General features: G+C 39.1%; 1 protein-coding gene across 4 annotated transcripts in view; it reads right to left on the bottom strand.

The window, feature by feature from the left end:
- STIL (STIL centriolar assembly protein) overlaps positions 1-17,593 on the bottom strand; it is a 32,606-nt gene extending 15,013 nt beyond the window's left edge. Inside the window, exons 1-10 of one of the 4 annotated variants that reach the window (XM_048859804.2) lie at positions 17,514-17,593; positions 16,933-16,995; positions 11,553-11,660; positions 9,496-9,611; positions 9,132-9,319; positions 6,575-6,822; positions 5,546-5,629; positions 5,326-5,412; positions 3,173-3,320; positions 478-587 (exon numbers count right to left, since the gene is read on the bottom strand). In XM_048859804.2, coding sequence (XP_048715761.2) covers positions 478-587; positions 3,173-3,320; positions 5,326-5,412; positions 5,546-5,629; positions 6,575-6,822; positions 9,132-9,319; positions 9,496-9,611; positions 11,553-11,660; positions 16,933-16,976 — 1,133 coding nt within the window. In that variant the 5' untranslated portion in view covers positions 16,977-16,995; positions 17,514-17,593. Of the gene's footprint in view, positions 1-477; positions 588-3,172; positions 3,321-5,325; positions 5,413-5,545; positions 5,630-6,574; positions 6,823-9,131; positions 9,320-9,495; positions 9,612-11,552; positions 11,661-16,006; positions 16,131-16,628; positions 16,828-16,932; positions 17,448-17,513 lie in introns of those variants that run through there. The other 3 variants (XM_048859807.2, XM_048859805.2, XM_048859808.2) reach the window with 3 other exon arrangements.
- Between the last annotated feature and the right edge of the window lie 254 nt (positions 17,594-17,847).

Raw genomic sequence — 17,847 nt, 5'->3', positions numbered from 1 at the left:
TTGATGACAAGGTAGAGTTATAAAATCCAAGATTCCTGCTATGCACATCTCCCAGCTTTGACAAATAAGGAAAAAGGCATTTTACTAATACAGGTAGTTTTCTGTTACAGATTTCCTCCTTGGACAACTGGAACTCACCAACACTAAGCGTCATACAGCACACAAGAGGAGATACATATTTTAGGAAACATCCACTTAAGTGTGTAAAAAAAGCCTTTAATGCCAATAATCTATCTAGTGTAAGTACATGCAAGAGAGTTTCTCTAGAAACATATGGTCAACTTGTAGACCTTACTACATGAAAAGCCATTAAGTTAGGTAAGGTGCAAGTGATCCATAATTAATAGACTTTATGGCCAGATGAGACCATTTTATGGCCCTCTAGCCTGACCTGCATAACACAGGTTAAAGAACTTCACCCAACAACAGATGTTGGAAATAGACTGTGTATAAACATGACACTTGAGAGATTTTCACCTTCTAACGGAAAGGTTCGTAGAAACTTTGCTGAAGAACTCAGTTTCTGCATTTTGTTTTTCCGCATTCAGCTCAAATTGAATAGGGTGCTTGTCTGAAGGTTCAACATTCTGAAATTAAATAATGGGTTGCATTAATGAAATTTGAAGAAAGTCAGTGGCATCCAACCTGCTGCCCCAATGTACTATATAATTGCTATCAAAAACGTAAGAACATTTGTATTTGGTTACCAACCGAAAGATAAGTTCTTTGTACAATGCCCTGCAAATCTGTCACTCAAGTGCATGACGCCGGATCATCACTACAGGGAGTCAGTAATGATGCCCCCCACCTGTCTCCCATTGCTTCCCCTGCAGCCCTAGAGGCAGATCTGGTGAGCCATGAATAGTGACAGGTTTCAGAGTAGTAGCCATGTTCGTCTGTATCCACAAAAAGAAAAGCGCTTTGTGGCACCTTGGAGGCTAAGAGATATCACACAGGAGGATCTGGATGACCTTATAAACTGGAGTAATAGGATGAAATTTAATAGTGAGAAGTGTAGGGTTAATGCATTTAGGGATTAACAACAAGAATTTTAGTTATAAGCTGGGGACGCATCAATTAGAAGTAACAGAGGAGGAGAAGGACCTTGGAGTATTGGTTGATCATCGGATGACTATGAACCGCCAATGTGATATGGGTGTGAAAAAAGCTAATGTGGACTTGGGATGCATCAGGAGAGGTATTTCCAGTAGGGATAAGGAGGTTTTAGTACTGTTATACAAGGCACTGGTGAGACCTCATCTGGAATACTGTGTGCAGTTCTGGTCTCCCATGTTTAAGGAGGATGAATTCAAACTGGAACAGGTACAGAGAAGGGCTACTAGGATGATCCGAGGAATGGAAAACTTGTCTTATGAAAGGAGACTCAAGGAGCTTGGCTTGTTTAGCCTAACTAAAAGAAGGTTAAGGGGAGATATGATTGCTCTCTATAAATATATTAGAGGGGTAAATACCAGAGAGGGAGAGGAATTATTTAAGCTCAGTACCAATGTGGACACAAGAACAAATGGATATAAACTGGCCACCAGGAAGTTTATACTTGAAATTAGACAACGGTGTCTAACCATCAGAGGAGTGAAATTTTGGAATAGCCTTCCAAGGGAAGCAGTGGGGGCAAAAGATCTATCTGGCTTTCAGATTAAACTCAATAAGTTTATGGAGCAGATGGCATGATGGGATAACATGATTTTGGTAATTAAATATTAATGGTAAATAGGCCTAATGGCCTGTGATGGGATGTTAGATGGGGTGGGATCTGAGTTACCCAGGAAAGAATTTTCTGTAGTATCTGGCTGGTGAATCTTGCTCATATGCTCAGGGTTTAGCTGATTGCCATATTTGGGGTCGGGAAGGAATTTTCCTCCAGGGCAGATTGGAAGAGGTCCTGCAGGTTTCTCACCTTCCTCTGACGCATGAGGCACGGGTCACTTGCTGGAGGATTCTCTGCTCCTTGAAGTCTTCAAACCACGATCTGAGGACTTCAATAGCTCAGACATAGGCAAGAGGTTTTTCGCAGGAGTGGGTGGGTGAAATTCTGTGGCCTGCGTTGTGCAGGTCAGACTAGATGATCATAATGGTCCTTTCTGACCTTAGTATCTATGAAATCTATTTGAGCATAAGCTTTCGTGAGCTGCTGTCCCTTCCTTGTTGTAGCTGCTCAGCAATTCCCCTCCTGGCAGCCTTCAGCATTGCAGGAGACAGTAACTCAGGCTGTCCCTCTACCTACTTCCCTGCCAGGATGTAGGAGCCCTACTTGGAGCAGGCCAGGAGCTTGACTAGCCCAGCCTGAGCCCAGGGAAGAGTTAAGGTATTGATTGTGGCCCCTTAACCTTTCTTGACCTCAGGCTGAAAAGCCTGGATACTACTGATGCAATTTAAATTTCTTTGAAAATATTACAATGAAGATATACTTATATTGTTGTGTGCAGTGTAGTTGTAGCTGTGTTGGTCCCAGGATATTAGAGAGACAAGGTGGGTAAGGTAGAATCTTATTGGATCAGCTTCTGGACTGACCTCAAAAGCTTGTCTCTCTCACTAACAGAAGTTGTCCAATAGAAGATATTACTTCACCCACCTTGTCTCTCATGTACTTACATAGATAGCAGTTGTACTTTTAAAACAGCAAGAAATCCACAAACCAGTCACTATTTCTGACGTTTTCCTATTTTTGCTCAGTTCCTAGAAAATGGAATGGGGTGGGACAACACAATTTACTACTCCTTCCAGAACTATCATGCAGCAGCCAGGATTGTTCTTCCACCATGTACATGGGACACACAAACTAGTGTCATAACATTACTCATATTCCTTCTAAACCTGTTACATCCCAGAGTTTTGTTGACCAGACGTAAGGATGGGTTGTGCCATGACAAGTTAACTTCTTGGTGTTTGTCCATAAGCAGAGGGCTTTTAAGCACTAACTATGATTAGACAGTTCCAAAGTCAGCAATTGTTTGTAAGACATCTTGGGTTTTAAGTCTCTTATAAGTTAGGAAATTAAATTACTGTAATTAACCTAGATTTAGAGTTGCACAAATATAGTGCTCGTGGAAGTCACATTAGTAATTTCTAACTTTATGCTACAATGTAGCTTTTAATTATCAAAATACAACAACATAATCTTGAAGATGTATTAGTCAACCATGCCACTTACTTTGAAGAGATGTAATGTTTCTTTACTTGTTAGTAGCTGAAATCCTAGTTCAGTTTGACCACTGCAAGGAAGACACTCATAAAACTCTGGTGCCTTGTGGGTCAGTGAATAGAGAACAATAAGGAAACTCCCAGACTCTGAAAGAACCCTACATAAAAGAATAATTTTAAAAAATTTAAGATTTATGTATTTTAGAAACAGGAAATATCCAGTTGGCCAACTAAACTGCCTATATGGTTCACTGACAAATGAGGAACCACTGGCTAATCAAGACGATACATGTCAATACTCATTTTTAGCTGAGTTCTGTATGGAACTGTATACAAAAACAATTAGACCTTTCATGGACGCTGTATATGGAGAGGAGAACAGTAAGGAGACTGAGTTTTTTTAATAAACAAACCATTTTAGATTACTTAGCATCCTAAACGGAGGAACTCATTCACAGAACCGATGTCAAGACAGAACTGCTGCGCTTTAGGGTCCAGTGTTGTAGCATCTTAGCTGATTGCTAGGTTGCTTCTAAAATTCAAGCAGTGAACCTCCATTTTAAAGCATTTCAATTGTTTCTACATATTCAGTAGAGCTCTTCTATTGAAAATACTGAAATGAATGTTTGGGGAGGAGGATAATTTAATCCTATAATATACTAACATTTTCTACAGCTGAGAAACACTGGATGTTTTAGTCCAATTCAGCATTTGAAACAAATAAACCCAAGATCAAGAACAATGAAAAGAGTTATGTAGATTTGGAAGGTAACAGTACAGTTTACTCTCACGATATTTGAAAACTATTTCATTTGAAGGTTGGCTTTTTTTTTAAAAAACGTTTGTGAGAAGTGAGCAAAGACAATCAAGAGGGAAAGTCAAAATTTTGACGTGGCTAATGTCAAAATTCCATTAAGTGATATAGCACCCTTAAATCAGGGCATCCTGATTTTAAAAAAAAAAAAATAATAAAGTTAATTTTCTCCCCCATTGAATGTCTAAAGGTCTTTTTGATTCGACAGTTTACCCCCTTGCTAACTTGACTATACAGAGAAAGAGTGCACTATACGAAGTGCAGTCAAATACAAAGAGTAAGCAAAATGGATAGCAAAATCTTCCTCTAAATTTTAAGTTTAAGTAATTATAGATGTTACCGTTACAAAATTTCAGACAGTTCATATTTACGACAAGTGTTACTTGTATCTATTTGTAAGTTGACTGTGTTCCTTCAAGGTAGGGTGACCAGATGTCCCGATTTTACAGGGACAGTCGGGATTTTTGGGTCTTTTTCTTATATAGGCTCTCTATTACCGTCCACCCCGTCCCGATTTTTCACATTTGCTGTCTGGTCACCATACTTCAGGGGCAGATAATGACAAACTGTGTTTTTCAAGTTTAATTTCAGGGCAATAATAAATTCTAATTTTAATGACTGGTACAAACAGGTCACAGAACTATATTCTTGGCATTTAATCATGTAGTGCAATTTTTAACCCACTGGAACACAGTGGCACTCGGTCCCACAAGGATTAGGAAAAAACACTACCCATGACAAATAGCTAACAGGTGTGTATTGCTAATGTTAAGACCCCCAGCACTAGAAGTCAATGCTTGCTTTGAAGTTCTTGGAAGAATATGGGACAGGAAAGGACAACAGGAGTTAAAAAAAGGCAGACAACAGGAGAAGATCAACCAAAAATTGGTACACAAGAAAAAAGTACTAGGAACTGTTAAAATAATGTCTGTTTTGAAGAGGGGAGTAGAAAGGAGAAGAAGAGAAGAGATCAGCTGCCCTAAGAGTCAGGAAAAAAACAACAACAAAAGAAACCAAAATACAACAACCTGGGAGGCATATTCCTCCATTTTAAAAACTAACACCTATTCTCCCCCTCCCAAAAGTCATTAGACAGATACTGACCCAATTTGCCAATTTTCTGAAATTTATTTTTATATTAATAGATGTTAAGGTCAAAAGAGACCATTACATCATCTAGTCAAACTTCCTAACTAGCACAGGCCTCACAATGTCACCCAGTTACACTTATATAGAGCCAACAGTCCATGAAGGGGTGCACATGATCAAACCAAAAGCAAGTTTTCCACAGCATCCCATGTTAAGTAGCTCAGACAAGACGTTTATCAAATAAAGTTTAAGTCATTTACCTTTCTTGAATTGAAGAACTGAACAAATAACGCAGGCAGCAGGCCCAGACCTGTGGATTGTATATATGAGTGATGCCACTCAACCAACTAAAGGGAAGAGGAAAAAACATACCATTAGAAATGGATTTGTTATATCCTTCACTAAACACTCACCCAAGTACATGACAAAACTATAGAAACATCAGGAAAAGGCATTATACAAAACTAACCAAATACTTACATTCCAACCAACGGCAAAGCATAAGCCTTGGGATCAGATTCCAGCACCAGAAGTAGTTTTCGGGTTTGGTCCATTGTAAGGTATCTGGAACATAATAGGTTAAGTGTTTGTTCTAGGACTGAGGAAGTCCAGAACAACATTTAAGGTAAGAAGAAAATCCTGTGCTGAAAGTGTGTTTTCAGAAGATGCTCTGTGAAGGCTTCAGGTGGCAAAAGTACTCATGTCTTGGGAAAGAATGGATATTCCCAAGCTTATTTCCTAGCTATCAACAACCCACCAAGCTGTTACTGAAGCCACTACAGTCAGCTTAATATATTGGTTGCTCTGATGAACCCAGAAAAGTAGTAAGATGTGTCAAATTTTAAGTCATAAAAGAAGGAGGTTAGGAGAAAATAAAATAAAAATATACATTTTAAATGGTCAAAGATCCAGGACAAAAATCCTGACAGCACTGAAGGCTTAAACTACTTTATTTTCTGATGTAGATCATAAATGAAGTTCCCAGTGCATCCAATTAACAATATAACAATCAGACAAAATGAAGAGTTTCTAATGTTATCTTATTGTGAGTACTTACAAATACTTTTAAGATCGGTGAGCTTGGAATGAAACGGCCTGATTATCGTATAAATAATATCAGTGCTAGACCCAGAAGTGACAATCTAAAAAACTGCAGACTGTTTTTAAAGCTAATAAAACTATCTATAAATTGTTTTTCTTTTTCCTCCTGTAGACTGATCTGTCCCCTACTAAAGTCAAAACCAAGAGCTCTAGTTGAATAGAATGGTGCAGAATGTCCCCAGATTCCTGTTCCAGGAGGACCAGCTCCCTGTGTAAACTCCTTCTAATTCAAGATACTGAAAGCTAAATCAGAAATAATATTCTTTATACTTCAGCTGTCTTTATGAGGAAGCAGGAAGCCTGAGACACTGACACTAATGGAAGATAATTTCCTTGTACCACCTAACTGATCCTAGGACATTCAACTGACCAGCACTTCATGCCTGAAAGTTTTAACATTGAACTTACCCACATTTATAAGTCCCCTGAACCTGTGCAATATTCATATGACTACTCAAGTTTCTTGCCAGGGCTGTCGGAATAATTGGGACAGATTTCACAGGCGTGTATTCTAAAGCATTTGTTATAGTAACAGCTGCCCAGTGAAAATCAAAGTTTAGGTTGTCCATGTTCTCTGCTGAAGTAATGTGAACTCTTATGGTGAGCAGTCTGGAAAGATCCAAAGAGTCTCTACTGCATAAACTGTGTTGAAGTCCCTAGGATATGCAAAAAAATTGCTGAAATTAGTCTTTATACACCTAATTTATACATGACAATAGGTATATTACAGTAATGCCTAGGTGCCTGTGTCATGAATCAGGGCCAACATTGTGCCAGGCATTGTTTAAACACAAAGAATCGGCCCCTTCTTCAAACAGCTCATGACTATATTGAACATAGTGAATAGTAATAGGAAATGCATCCATTATATATCTCTCTATATATAGCTCTCTCTCTCATTATATATATATATATATATATATATATATATGAAAATGCGTAGTTAGTTATGTTAAATTGGAACACACAAAAATCTACAAGGGCAAACGGAGGGTCCAACAATTAGTTCATCAAAAACCGAGCAACAGGACAACTGCTTGCATCCAAGAAATCCGCATAACACAAAAGGATGTGTCACCACAAGGAGATTATTCAATGGAACATAAATTGCTTTTTCTAGATATGAAAAACCACCCTATAAATACAGTCACAGGGCAAGAGTAGCAGGAAAAAAATGTTTAGCTGCCCCAGATCCTCTGCTTCCTTGAACAGCAGCTATACTAACTGAAGCATCCCCTTTGGAGAAAACAAATATCCCTTCTCTCCCAGAAGAGTTTGGCAAGGAAGGTTTAACTTAAGCTAGGCTTAAAATATTTAAAGATGTACAGCTCCCATTTATACAGTTTGTAGAAAAGGAAATTGGTTCAGCTGTAAAGCCTACTAGATTTACATTTGTTTACAAGTAATAGCCTATTTACACACACACTCTTGTGAGTTTACCACATTACTTCACAAGTTATCTATGTAACTTAATTTTTTGTTTACTTACCATCTCTATAGTTACTGGTATACGGTTTCTACACAACAACATTTTAATGTTGTTCATAGTCCAGATAACTCTCTCAATACTTTGTGTATTAAAAGCTGCACAAACCATACAAGGTGCAACTTGCCCTACCAAAGAATTCCTAACATTTTTGTTTTAAATTAACTGGGTCCAAAACCAATCATACAAACCTGTCTTGGGGTCTGATCTTATAAAGACTTAAGCATGTGTTCAGCTTCAAGCAAAGGAATATTATTTCTTTAAAGATGAACGGCAGAGAAACTTATTGCTTATGCCTATTACTATGCCTTTTGATGCAAAAAAGAATGAGGTATTTTTCTGCTTTATTTTTTAAACCATGGGGAAAAAAAACAACATCATCATGGCTTGCCTTACTCATTTTGCTTGAAGGACCAACTGGAGAACTAGAGAAGGATAAAAAAAATCCTAACAGACTGAAATTTAAGATTAGCTCTCAGACTTCAGTTGAAATCAGTTTGAAATACAATTCTCAAAACCGGAAAACTAATCAGTGTAACTAGATATCCTGTCCTATCATAACTAAAGGTTTGGAAAGCTGCAGCTTATCTTGCGGTCTCTTGCGATGTAATTATTTCAGGTTTCTCCAGCAACAAAGGGTATGCCTACATTGCAATGAAAAACCCACGGCTGGCCAGTGCCATCTGACTCAGCTTCACGGGGCTGTTGCATTACAGTGTAGTCTTGAGGGCTCGGGCTGCAGCCCGGGCTCTAGGGCCCTGCAAGGTAGGAGAATACCGGAACTCAGAAGTCTACACTACAATGAAACAGCCCGAGTTGGCTGGCAAGGGCCAACCACAGATGTCTAGTTGCTGTTTAGACATACCCAAAGAGGGTTCTTTACTTCCCTTTGGCTTTTTGTAGGCGGGGCTAAAGAACTGATGTTCCTGATTTTATTTTTATATATATATATATATATATATATATATATATATATATATATATAACAACAAAAAATCCACCCAAATCATGCATGACTGTCTTTATATGCTGTAAATCAACCGATAAAGAGGGTGTAGGGTCTGGATGGTTTTGGTTTTTTGGGGGGCACTTTGCGGATCTTTTGATTTCAAGAGAATTTACTGTTGAATATTGCCTTGCAAACTGAAATAATTATTCACAAGAATGATTTGGCATCATCAACAGAGCAAGCTCTCCCCATATTATCCCACCATTCTGGGAGAGAGTTTCAGCTAGGAGCAAAAAGGAGTTTTGTCTTCATGCTCATTTTGTCTTTGGAATTTCTACTGAGACTGCCAATAATGGAGCTTATTGGTGACAATCATGATGTGGACTGAGAACAGCTCACTTCACATAGGCCATTAAATGGTAGCCTTCTGACCTTTCCTCTTCTGGTCTGGATTTAGATACTGAAAGCCATCTCGTCTCCTCTCTGTGTCACTGTTTTAAGAGATAAGAAAGTTGCTAGGAGTGGCTTACCTTAAAAGCGAAGTTGAAGTCTTCAGAATTGTGGACTACAACATCTCCGGAGGAAGATCCCCAAGCATTAATTGTACATGGAATCAAAAAGTCTCCAGGAAGAGGTGCTGTGGGGACTTTCTCTGAACCATCAGTTACTTCTCGACCAGGATCAAATCTGTCTATTGTCAGTGATACACCTTCATCGTCTTGGGGGAGGAAAAAATAAGAGTGGATGTGGAGAAGTATACTGTATCTTTCATACCAAAACCATCAAGTTCAGTTCATTGACCGAGGCTTGCTCAATCACCAGAAATGCAGAAAGAAGAAAGCCAGTGACAAACTATTTAATAAAACATTCATGTAGGTTAAAAAAAAAAGTTACCTTCATCCACTGCAAGAGTCCCGAGCAAAAAACAGGAAAAGAACTTTCTTTCACTCTGCTTGGCATGGCGATAGGCAAGACGAAGAGCCTTCTCCATCACCAATAGTTTGGGATTTCTGGGCGGGGGGGGGAGGAGAAAAAAGAAGAGAAAAGACAATGAATGTGTTTAATAACTACATTAACAATGATTTCTAGGTATATTATATAAACAAGAATATTTTAGTTATACTTAGGAAGTTTTTATATATTATATATATATATATATATAAAAAATATTTTTGTCCTGAATAAACTACTTCAAAGAATAAACCAATATTTTACTACAATGAAACAATCCCATGCCCTAAACAGGAAGAGATTTGGATATTATAGTAAAGGAAGAATAGTAGAATCTAGGTGCAATAAGCCCCTTAGAAATTTTTTTAGCTTGAAGCTGCATGTCTAGTTTGACCGTGAGCTGTCTGTGAAGAACATAAGGATGAGAGATGACTGAAGTGGTCTGTGAGAATGCTATAATGTTTGTCCCAAATCCTACCTGGTCATGGTTAGGGAAGACTTAAAATGTAAGTCTTTAACATACATTTTTAACCAATGAATGTCTATTTTAGAACTACCCTGTAAAGGGTTCAGGAATACTGTGAGAAAAATCCACAAAGGGTAAAGGTGTAACAAAAGTACAGCCTAGCCAACTGAAAAGGATCAGGTCTATCAACTACTACAATGCCCCTTGTACACTATGCCTCACTTTGTTCAATGCTTAACTTCACAGAAGATTTTGTACAAATCTGATTAATCCTCCATTAAAAGAACATTTTTCCGTCACTGACAGGCATTTATCTACATTTAATCTTTTTGTTGAAGCTCCCATAGCATCTCTAGGCTGCCCAGAAGTCTGACATGTTGTCTTCAACTAGTACTCACCCCTGGCTAGTAAAAGAGTATTCTCTCTGCTGTTGCACTGCTGCGTTGCAGGATTTTTCCTCTCCTAATGTTAATGGACTTTGCTTGAATAATCAAACTTTTTGACACCCTCTTTACCATCTGACCCTCTTAAATCATGAGGGTCGCAGGTTTTATTCTGAAGGGCACGCCAGTGCAAACATGCCCCAATTCCAGGTCTGACACACACGGCCCGAGGAACTGAGGAGGGCCAGGATTTGCCTTTTGACTTATTTTAAAGAGAACGTTTGGCAAAAAACTTTTGACATGTTAACAGGACTGTAAACATTTTACCTAATTAGGATTTCCAGGTTGAGTTTTGAACTTAGTTCAGCATTTTGGCATTTGCAGGAAAGAGTGATCCTGACAAAGCAGACATGTGCCGGCAGAGGACAAGTAGCCCATAGAAACAAGAGATTTGCCATCATCTTTGTACCTTATAGTTTTCTTCCACCTTCTCCCTTGAGGGGCAGATATTTTTCATAGGGGCCTCTCAATTCTGTTGATTGTGCTGATCCACAAGGAAGGGACCCCCCAATCCTTCAGAGGGAAGAAGCCCTCTAGCTAGATATTTATACTGTTCTCACTGTGATTTCCTCCCCATTGTTTCTCTGCCTCTCTGGGAGGACAGTTCCTACTAAAAACATGGAAGTGATGCAGCGTTAAGCAAACCCCTTTTCTGTCCCCACGAGCGCAGGCAGAGAAGACAAGTACTTACTGCTTCTGACTAAACTAACAAACATGGATATTTGCTATTGGAGAAAGAGATGCTGTCGACAGCCCTTCCTTGCAGCCCCACCCTGAGATGCTGTAGAGTTCCAGCACAGAGTTGCTTTTGCAGGGGTGGGGTTAGGGAAATCAAAATCCCCTCTGTCTGTGGACATGTAAAGGATGAACAGATCCTTACAAAGGTTAATCTTCCTCAGCACAATAAAACTCAATAAAGCTTTATACAGTCCACACATGATTAACTGATCTTGGAATAGTCTTTAACAGGGTTGAAAGAGTAATATGCCATACCAGGACATAACTTGTGGAATATTGTTCTGCACATACTCATAAGAGCCCCTTCTACTTTAATTGTTTCTCTTCGAGATACAAATTAGTCTTAGTCATACCTGTAATAACTGATGTGTGCGCCAATAACATCTCCCACAGGTGTTGGATCCCAAAGTGCACATTTTGATAGAGGAAAACTGAATGGTACCATCCTGCTTGAAGCAATTCTGCAAAATAAAAAATAATCAGAAAGATATTAAGCCTTATCTTTTTAGCTGCACTTTATTCAGTTTGGGTTGGGGGCCAGAAGATGAAGGAAGGAAAAACAAAAAAAAAAAAAACCCAACATTTCTTTTAAGAATGTCAAAATAGTGAAGCAGAAACTTTTCCTATGAAACGGAAAAGATGAGGTTTTCATTTATTTTGCCATTTTAAAGGGCTAATTGCTACAGTTCCTTCATACAGCGTTAGGTGTTAATGCAAAGGCACTAATTATTTTTAGATAAAGCTTGGGAAATGAAGCTGTTCTAGATAAAACATTGGAAAGAATAAGACATACCAGGAAATAAGTGATTTTCAGCTCACTTTAAATTCAGATTAAGAAAAAACTTGCCAAAAGGTCATATTTCCAGTTTTCTTGATAGTTTTACATAGGGATTTGCTCCATTAAAAAGCAGCATGTTTTGAAGAATATTTAAAGAAACGTAATTATATCTGAAGTCAAACAGCATATCACACAGAAAGAGTATTGCTGTGAGTGTTGTGACCAGAGAAATCCAAGTTCACAGCCACAAACAGGACTCAAAAGATGCTAAGAAACTGTAGCCATTCAAATTTCTTAACGAAGCCTTACAAATTTTATTTTAAGATTTCTCCAAGTTGACAGAAATAATCTTTTAGTAATCCATATAATACAGTTCATAACCCACTGCTGATATTTGACTAAAGACCAACTCAGGACTTCCTTAAAATATTTTACGTTAATCAAAAATATACATTTAAATCTCCCTCACACAGCACTGCCTAAACTCTGTCAAGTTACTTTTTCTTATTTCCTTTTACTTTACGCAATTCTTTTTCTGAACACTTAGTTGCCATGGGAAAGAGATTTCTCTATTCTCATGCCCTACCTCAGTCCACTCACTTGTCTCACATGCTGGTTATGATGGAGGATTGGTTCTCATTAAAAGAATGCTGTCAGTCAATTTAAATTTTTTTTTTAAAGTTGCAACGCCCAACAAGCTCACAGAAATGTTTATTAAATTTTTAAAAAACAGTCTTGTTGAATTAAGGACTAATATTTCCCTGTATTGTTTACAACCCAAACACTGCACTTCAGAAAGTGAATTAGACACAAAAGCACCCAGTTATGAGTGTTGCAGACCACATAAGTACCTAGATAGGTAAAAGTAAAACTGATTTGTCCATTGGTTACATTTTACTTGAGAGGACAAACAACATAAATGGTGAAAAGTAGATTAATATCCTGTCAGTGTTAAAAATAAGCTAAGATAAGGAAATGCTAGAATAAAAAATTAACCGGTAGGTATTCCTTTAAAAATTAAGGGCCCAATCCCACAAAAACTTATAAAGATGCTTAATATCAAACATGTGAGCAGTCCAATTTAGTTTGATTTAAATCAAAAGAAGATTTTAAACATTTGAATTAGAAAGCAGGAAACCTTGATTTAAAACATCAGTTTTAATTTGTGTTTTACATTTGTACTTTTTAGTTATTTTTCCTAAAGAAAGGTTGATTCTTATTGGTTGGTAACCGTTAAAACATGTTGATATGCAACTAAATATAGTCTTTACATTAAATGTAATGCTTCTTTTTGCTAACCGTCAGGATACACTATATCTATGCACATTTATTTAAAAAATTATACATGTTAACTTATCTTTATTAAGATTTTTAATTGTTATATTTTGTATTATATTAGAAAATGGTGAAGGATGCATCTCTTATTGCTAGATGGTAAATTCTTACTTGTGATTATGTCTAGCTTTATTTGAATGGAAATTCAGAACAATTAAAAATGCACACAAACAACTTCTTAAATGTTCTGATTAAATAAAATGGACTTTAGCGTGCTGGACAAAAGAAAAATTTGTCAGCAATGCTTTACATTGAAAGCTGATTAAACAAAGGAAGTATTAGCTGTAGTTAGTGAACTGAACTGATTGTTTCTGGTCCCCAGTTCCTTCAAGATTTTAGAGCTAGATCTTCTCCCCTCACATCTAGTTTTTATTCCTAGACTGGAAGAAGAGACATACTTTCCTGCTTTATCTAACTCCCAATTGGTTTCTTAAATTTTAAATGAACTAGGCATGGAACAGAACAAACTAAAATGAAGAAATATTCTCTCTGTACTTGCAGAAGAGCCAACTGCTGTCAGAAGCTGGTACTCCAGTACCAGGAGTTTAGCTAGTGACTTCCAACAGTTCAGTGGTTTGACTCTTTAAAACTTGGCAGCAAACATGTACTGCTTAATATTATTTTGCATATTTAAATTTAAAATTATTTTAATAGAAAAGTTTAACAACTTCTGTTAAAGCCTAATTTTAAGATTAATTTTAAATTGGTTTTTAAAAAACCCACACATATTTAAATAAAAAGAATTTAAAAAAATCATGAATTTACGGCTGTCAAGTGATTAAAAAAATTGAAATTAATCGTGCAATTAATTGCACTGTTAATAAGAGAATGCCATTTATTTAAATATTTTTGGATGTTTTCTACATTTCTAAATATATTGATTTCAACTGCAGTGCAGAATACATAGTGTACAGCGTTTACTTTATATTTATTTCTGATTACAAATAGTTGCATTGTAAAAAACAAAAGAAACAGTATTTTTCGAGTACCGTAGTGCAATCTCTTTATCATGAAAGCTGAACTTGCAAATGTAGAATTATGTACAAAAAATAATGGCCATTAAAAATAAAACAATGTAAAACTTTAGAGCCTTCAAATCCACTCAGTCCTATTTCTTGTTCAGCCAAACAAGTTTGTTTACATTTGCAGGAGATAATGCTGCCTGCTTCTTGTTCACAATGTCACCTGAAAGCGAGAACAAGCATTCACATGGCACTTTTGTAGATGGTGTCGCAAGATATTTACATGCCAGATGCGTTAAAGATTCACATGTTCCTTCATGCTTCAACCGCCATTCCAGAAGACATATGTCCATGCTGATGACACATTCTGCTCGATAACAATCCAATTCAGCGTGAACCGATGCATGTTCAGTTTCATCCTCTGAGTCAGACGCCGCCGACAGAAGGTTGATTTTCTTTTTTGGTGGTTTGGGTTCTGTAGTTTACACATCAGAGTTTTTCTCTTAAGACTTCTGAAAGCTTGCGCCACACCTCATCCCTCTTAAATTTTGGAAGTACTTCACATTCTTAAATCTTGGGTCAAGTGCTGTAGCTATCTTTAGAAATCTCACATTGGTACCTTTTTCGCGTTTTGTCAGATCTGCAGTGAAAGTGTTCTTAAAATGAACATGTGCTGAGTCATCATTGGAGACGACTATAACTTGAAATATATAGCAGAATGCAGGTAAAACAGAGACTGAGACATACAATTCTTCCCCAAGGAGTTCAGTCACAAATTTAATTAATGCTTTTTTTTTAAAAAAAAGTGTCATCATGGAAACATGTCCTCTGGAATGGTGTCCAAAGCGTGAACGGGCATACGAAATGTTTAGCATATATGGCATGTAAATATCTTGCAATGCCAGATACAAAAGTCCCATGTGAATGCCTGTTCTCACTTTCTGGTGACATTATAAATAAGAAGTGGGCAGCACTATAGGCACTGCAGAGATTAACTTCTTCCATAACAGTCTGGAACAACATGATGGTGGATTGCTCAACCAATATAGGGAGAATATTCCATACATAGCAAGGGATGGAAAAAGAGACAGGAATTGAACAGTGGCCATGCTGGTGAAAGGCAATAGCTTGAGACCTCTGGAGATTGAGGTCCTACGTTCACCAAAGAAGTAGCACACCACTGCAAAACTTCCTCACCATTGTTTCCCACTATTTATTTAGAGGTGCTACTTCTAAGGGAGGCCACTAACAGAAACTTTAAAATCTTAATGTTTTTTTCTTAAGAAGCCCTCTGTAGTACTGAATTCTGTTTGTCCAAGTAGTGTCATTTGTCATCTTATCTCTATGCCTTCTCTCTCCTGTTCTACCCCTTACCTGTCACTATGCATGAAAAGTTCTCCCCATCTTGCTTTGTCAAGCTCCCAGTCTCTCCACATTCAAGTCTCACTACTTCCATAGCAATCAGAAATAAGCAAAACTTTATAACTAACAACAAAAATCAGTTTCAACCTTTATTGAATCTTTGCCTCACTGCTTAGATGCATACTAGGATTTGAGTCGTGATGGTTTCTGTAACATCACACCTGTGTACTAGAAAATGGACTCCATACACAGCTTTCAAAGGGTATTTAATAATGATGGAGCCCAATTCTCAACTAAGTTTTTTTTTTTTTTTTATATAAACAAAAAGTTATGGTTAGCGGACCAAGCAGTCAAAAAAAACGTACACTACCTGGATCATCCTACACTTGCAGGTGAATGGACTGGATATAACTATAGAAGTTGTATCCCTCTCCTATGCACAAATGTTGTGCAAGTATGGACTGAACTTCTCCAACATGTAAAAATTCCACCAGCTAAAATGAGAAAAAATAAGCTGGGAACAAATAAATATGACACAGACACACCCTTCCCCACTCCTTCTATACACTGTTACTAACAAGTCCTGGTCTTTAAGGGCAAAGCTAAATGGGTCACTAAACTCGGGGCTTGTCTACACTTACATTTTATAGCGCTCTAACTTGCTGGCTCAGGGGGGTGAAAAATCACCCCCCTGAGCGCAGCAAGTCTGAGTGCTCTAAAGAGCTAGTGTGGACAGGCTCCGAGCTAATCCCCTCATGGACGTGGATTACCAGGAGCACTGAGAGAGCTCTCTTCCAGCGCTCACAAGCAACCACACTTGCGCTTCAAAACGCTCCCGCAGGAGCGCTCCTGCAGCAGCGCTTTGAAGTTTCCAGTGTAGCCATGCCCTTAGTCATTTTAAACATAAGAACTCTCACTAACTACAATATTTAGAGCCCAATGGTGAAAGCTGACCTGTAAGGATTAGGCTCTGTGGAGGCACAGGGACCCACCTGCACAGATCAAACAGCAGAACAGGGCCTTAAATTGTAACATCTTCAGAGAAGAGGCTGCCATTTAAAGTCTATTTGTGCATCAACCTGGACAAGGGGGCTCCCAATCGTAATTAGGGTCTCCGGGCACTACTGTAATGCATATAATACATGAGGGCATATCATTCATTGCAGACGTAATAAAGCTGTGTTATTTGTAGTCCCAAGAATCGAGAGATTAGTGCTTTCTTTGAACTCCTAGTAAGGAAAAATATTAAAATCAAGAGCTTTCCATAAAGTAATTTCTCTACAGAAGAGCAGATACCTAGGATCTATTTGGTGATCTGAAACAGCAGAAATAGCCTCCATGACTGCAGCCTTCGACCCCCTGCCAGGAAAACAGAAGAAAGAAAATTAAAGAAAGGAGCCCTAGTCATGGGTCAGGGCCCCAAGGCACCCCAAGTAACACAAATAACAAACAAACCGCACACATCACGTCAAGTAACTGATTTACATCAGAGCGGATAACCAGCCGAAGGATGTTACCAGGTCATTGACACGGCATTGACACATGAATCCACCACAGCCTAGGCGTGACCCCCCACGCGCGAATAAAGTCAGCCCAACTTGTACACCCGCACAGGGCACCCACGCAGGACCAGGCCGCGGGAGAGGGCCCCGGACCGGGAGCTAGCTGTAGCTGGGGGGTTGGCATCCCCTCATCCTAGCCCCCCGGGAGGCCAGCAGATCCGCGGGCCAAGACCCCAGCGCCCGCAGCTCCCACGGTCCCCAACCACCCCACACCGGGCCGGGGAGCCCCCGCCTCGCCCCCGGACGGGGCCCTCCCGCCGCCGCAAGCAGAGGCAATGCCGCGGGTCCAGGTGGGGAGCTCGGTAACGGACTCACCTGGGCCGGGCCCTTCAGCCTGTGGCGGCTCCAACGGCGGCACCGCCAGCCTCCCGCCCCTCCAACGCCCTGCAAACAATGAGCGCCGCGCCCCGCCCCGCCCGGCCCTCTAGCCCAATCAGAAGGCGCTGCTTGCACTCCGCCCACTTCTTTTTGCGGTCGCTCAATCAGCACGCCGTTTCCACTCCCCCCCTCGGCCAATCAGTTGACACCCCGGGCAATCAACCGCCCGGCGCGCGCAAGCGAAGGGGGATTTAAAAACGCTACCGCTTTAAACGGTCAGCCGAGAGAGAGAGCGCGAGCGAGCGCTACTGCGCAGGCGCACTGGTTGGGG

Source organism: Caretta caretta, chromosome 8 (assembly GCF_965140235.1).
Source record: "Caretta caretta isolate rCarCar2 chromosome 8, rCarCar1.hap1, whole genome shotgun sequence".
In the NCBI taxonomy this organism is placed as follows: Eukaryota; Metazoa; Chordata; order Testudines; family Cheloniidae; genus Caretta; species Caretta caretta.
This window is presented reverse-complemented; position numbering and strand designations above follow the sequence as displayed.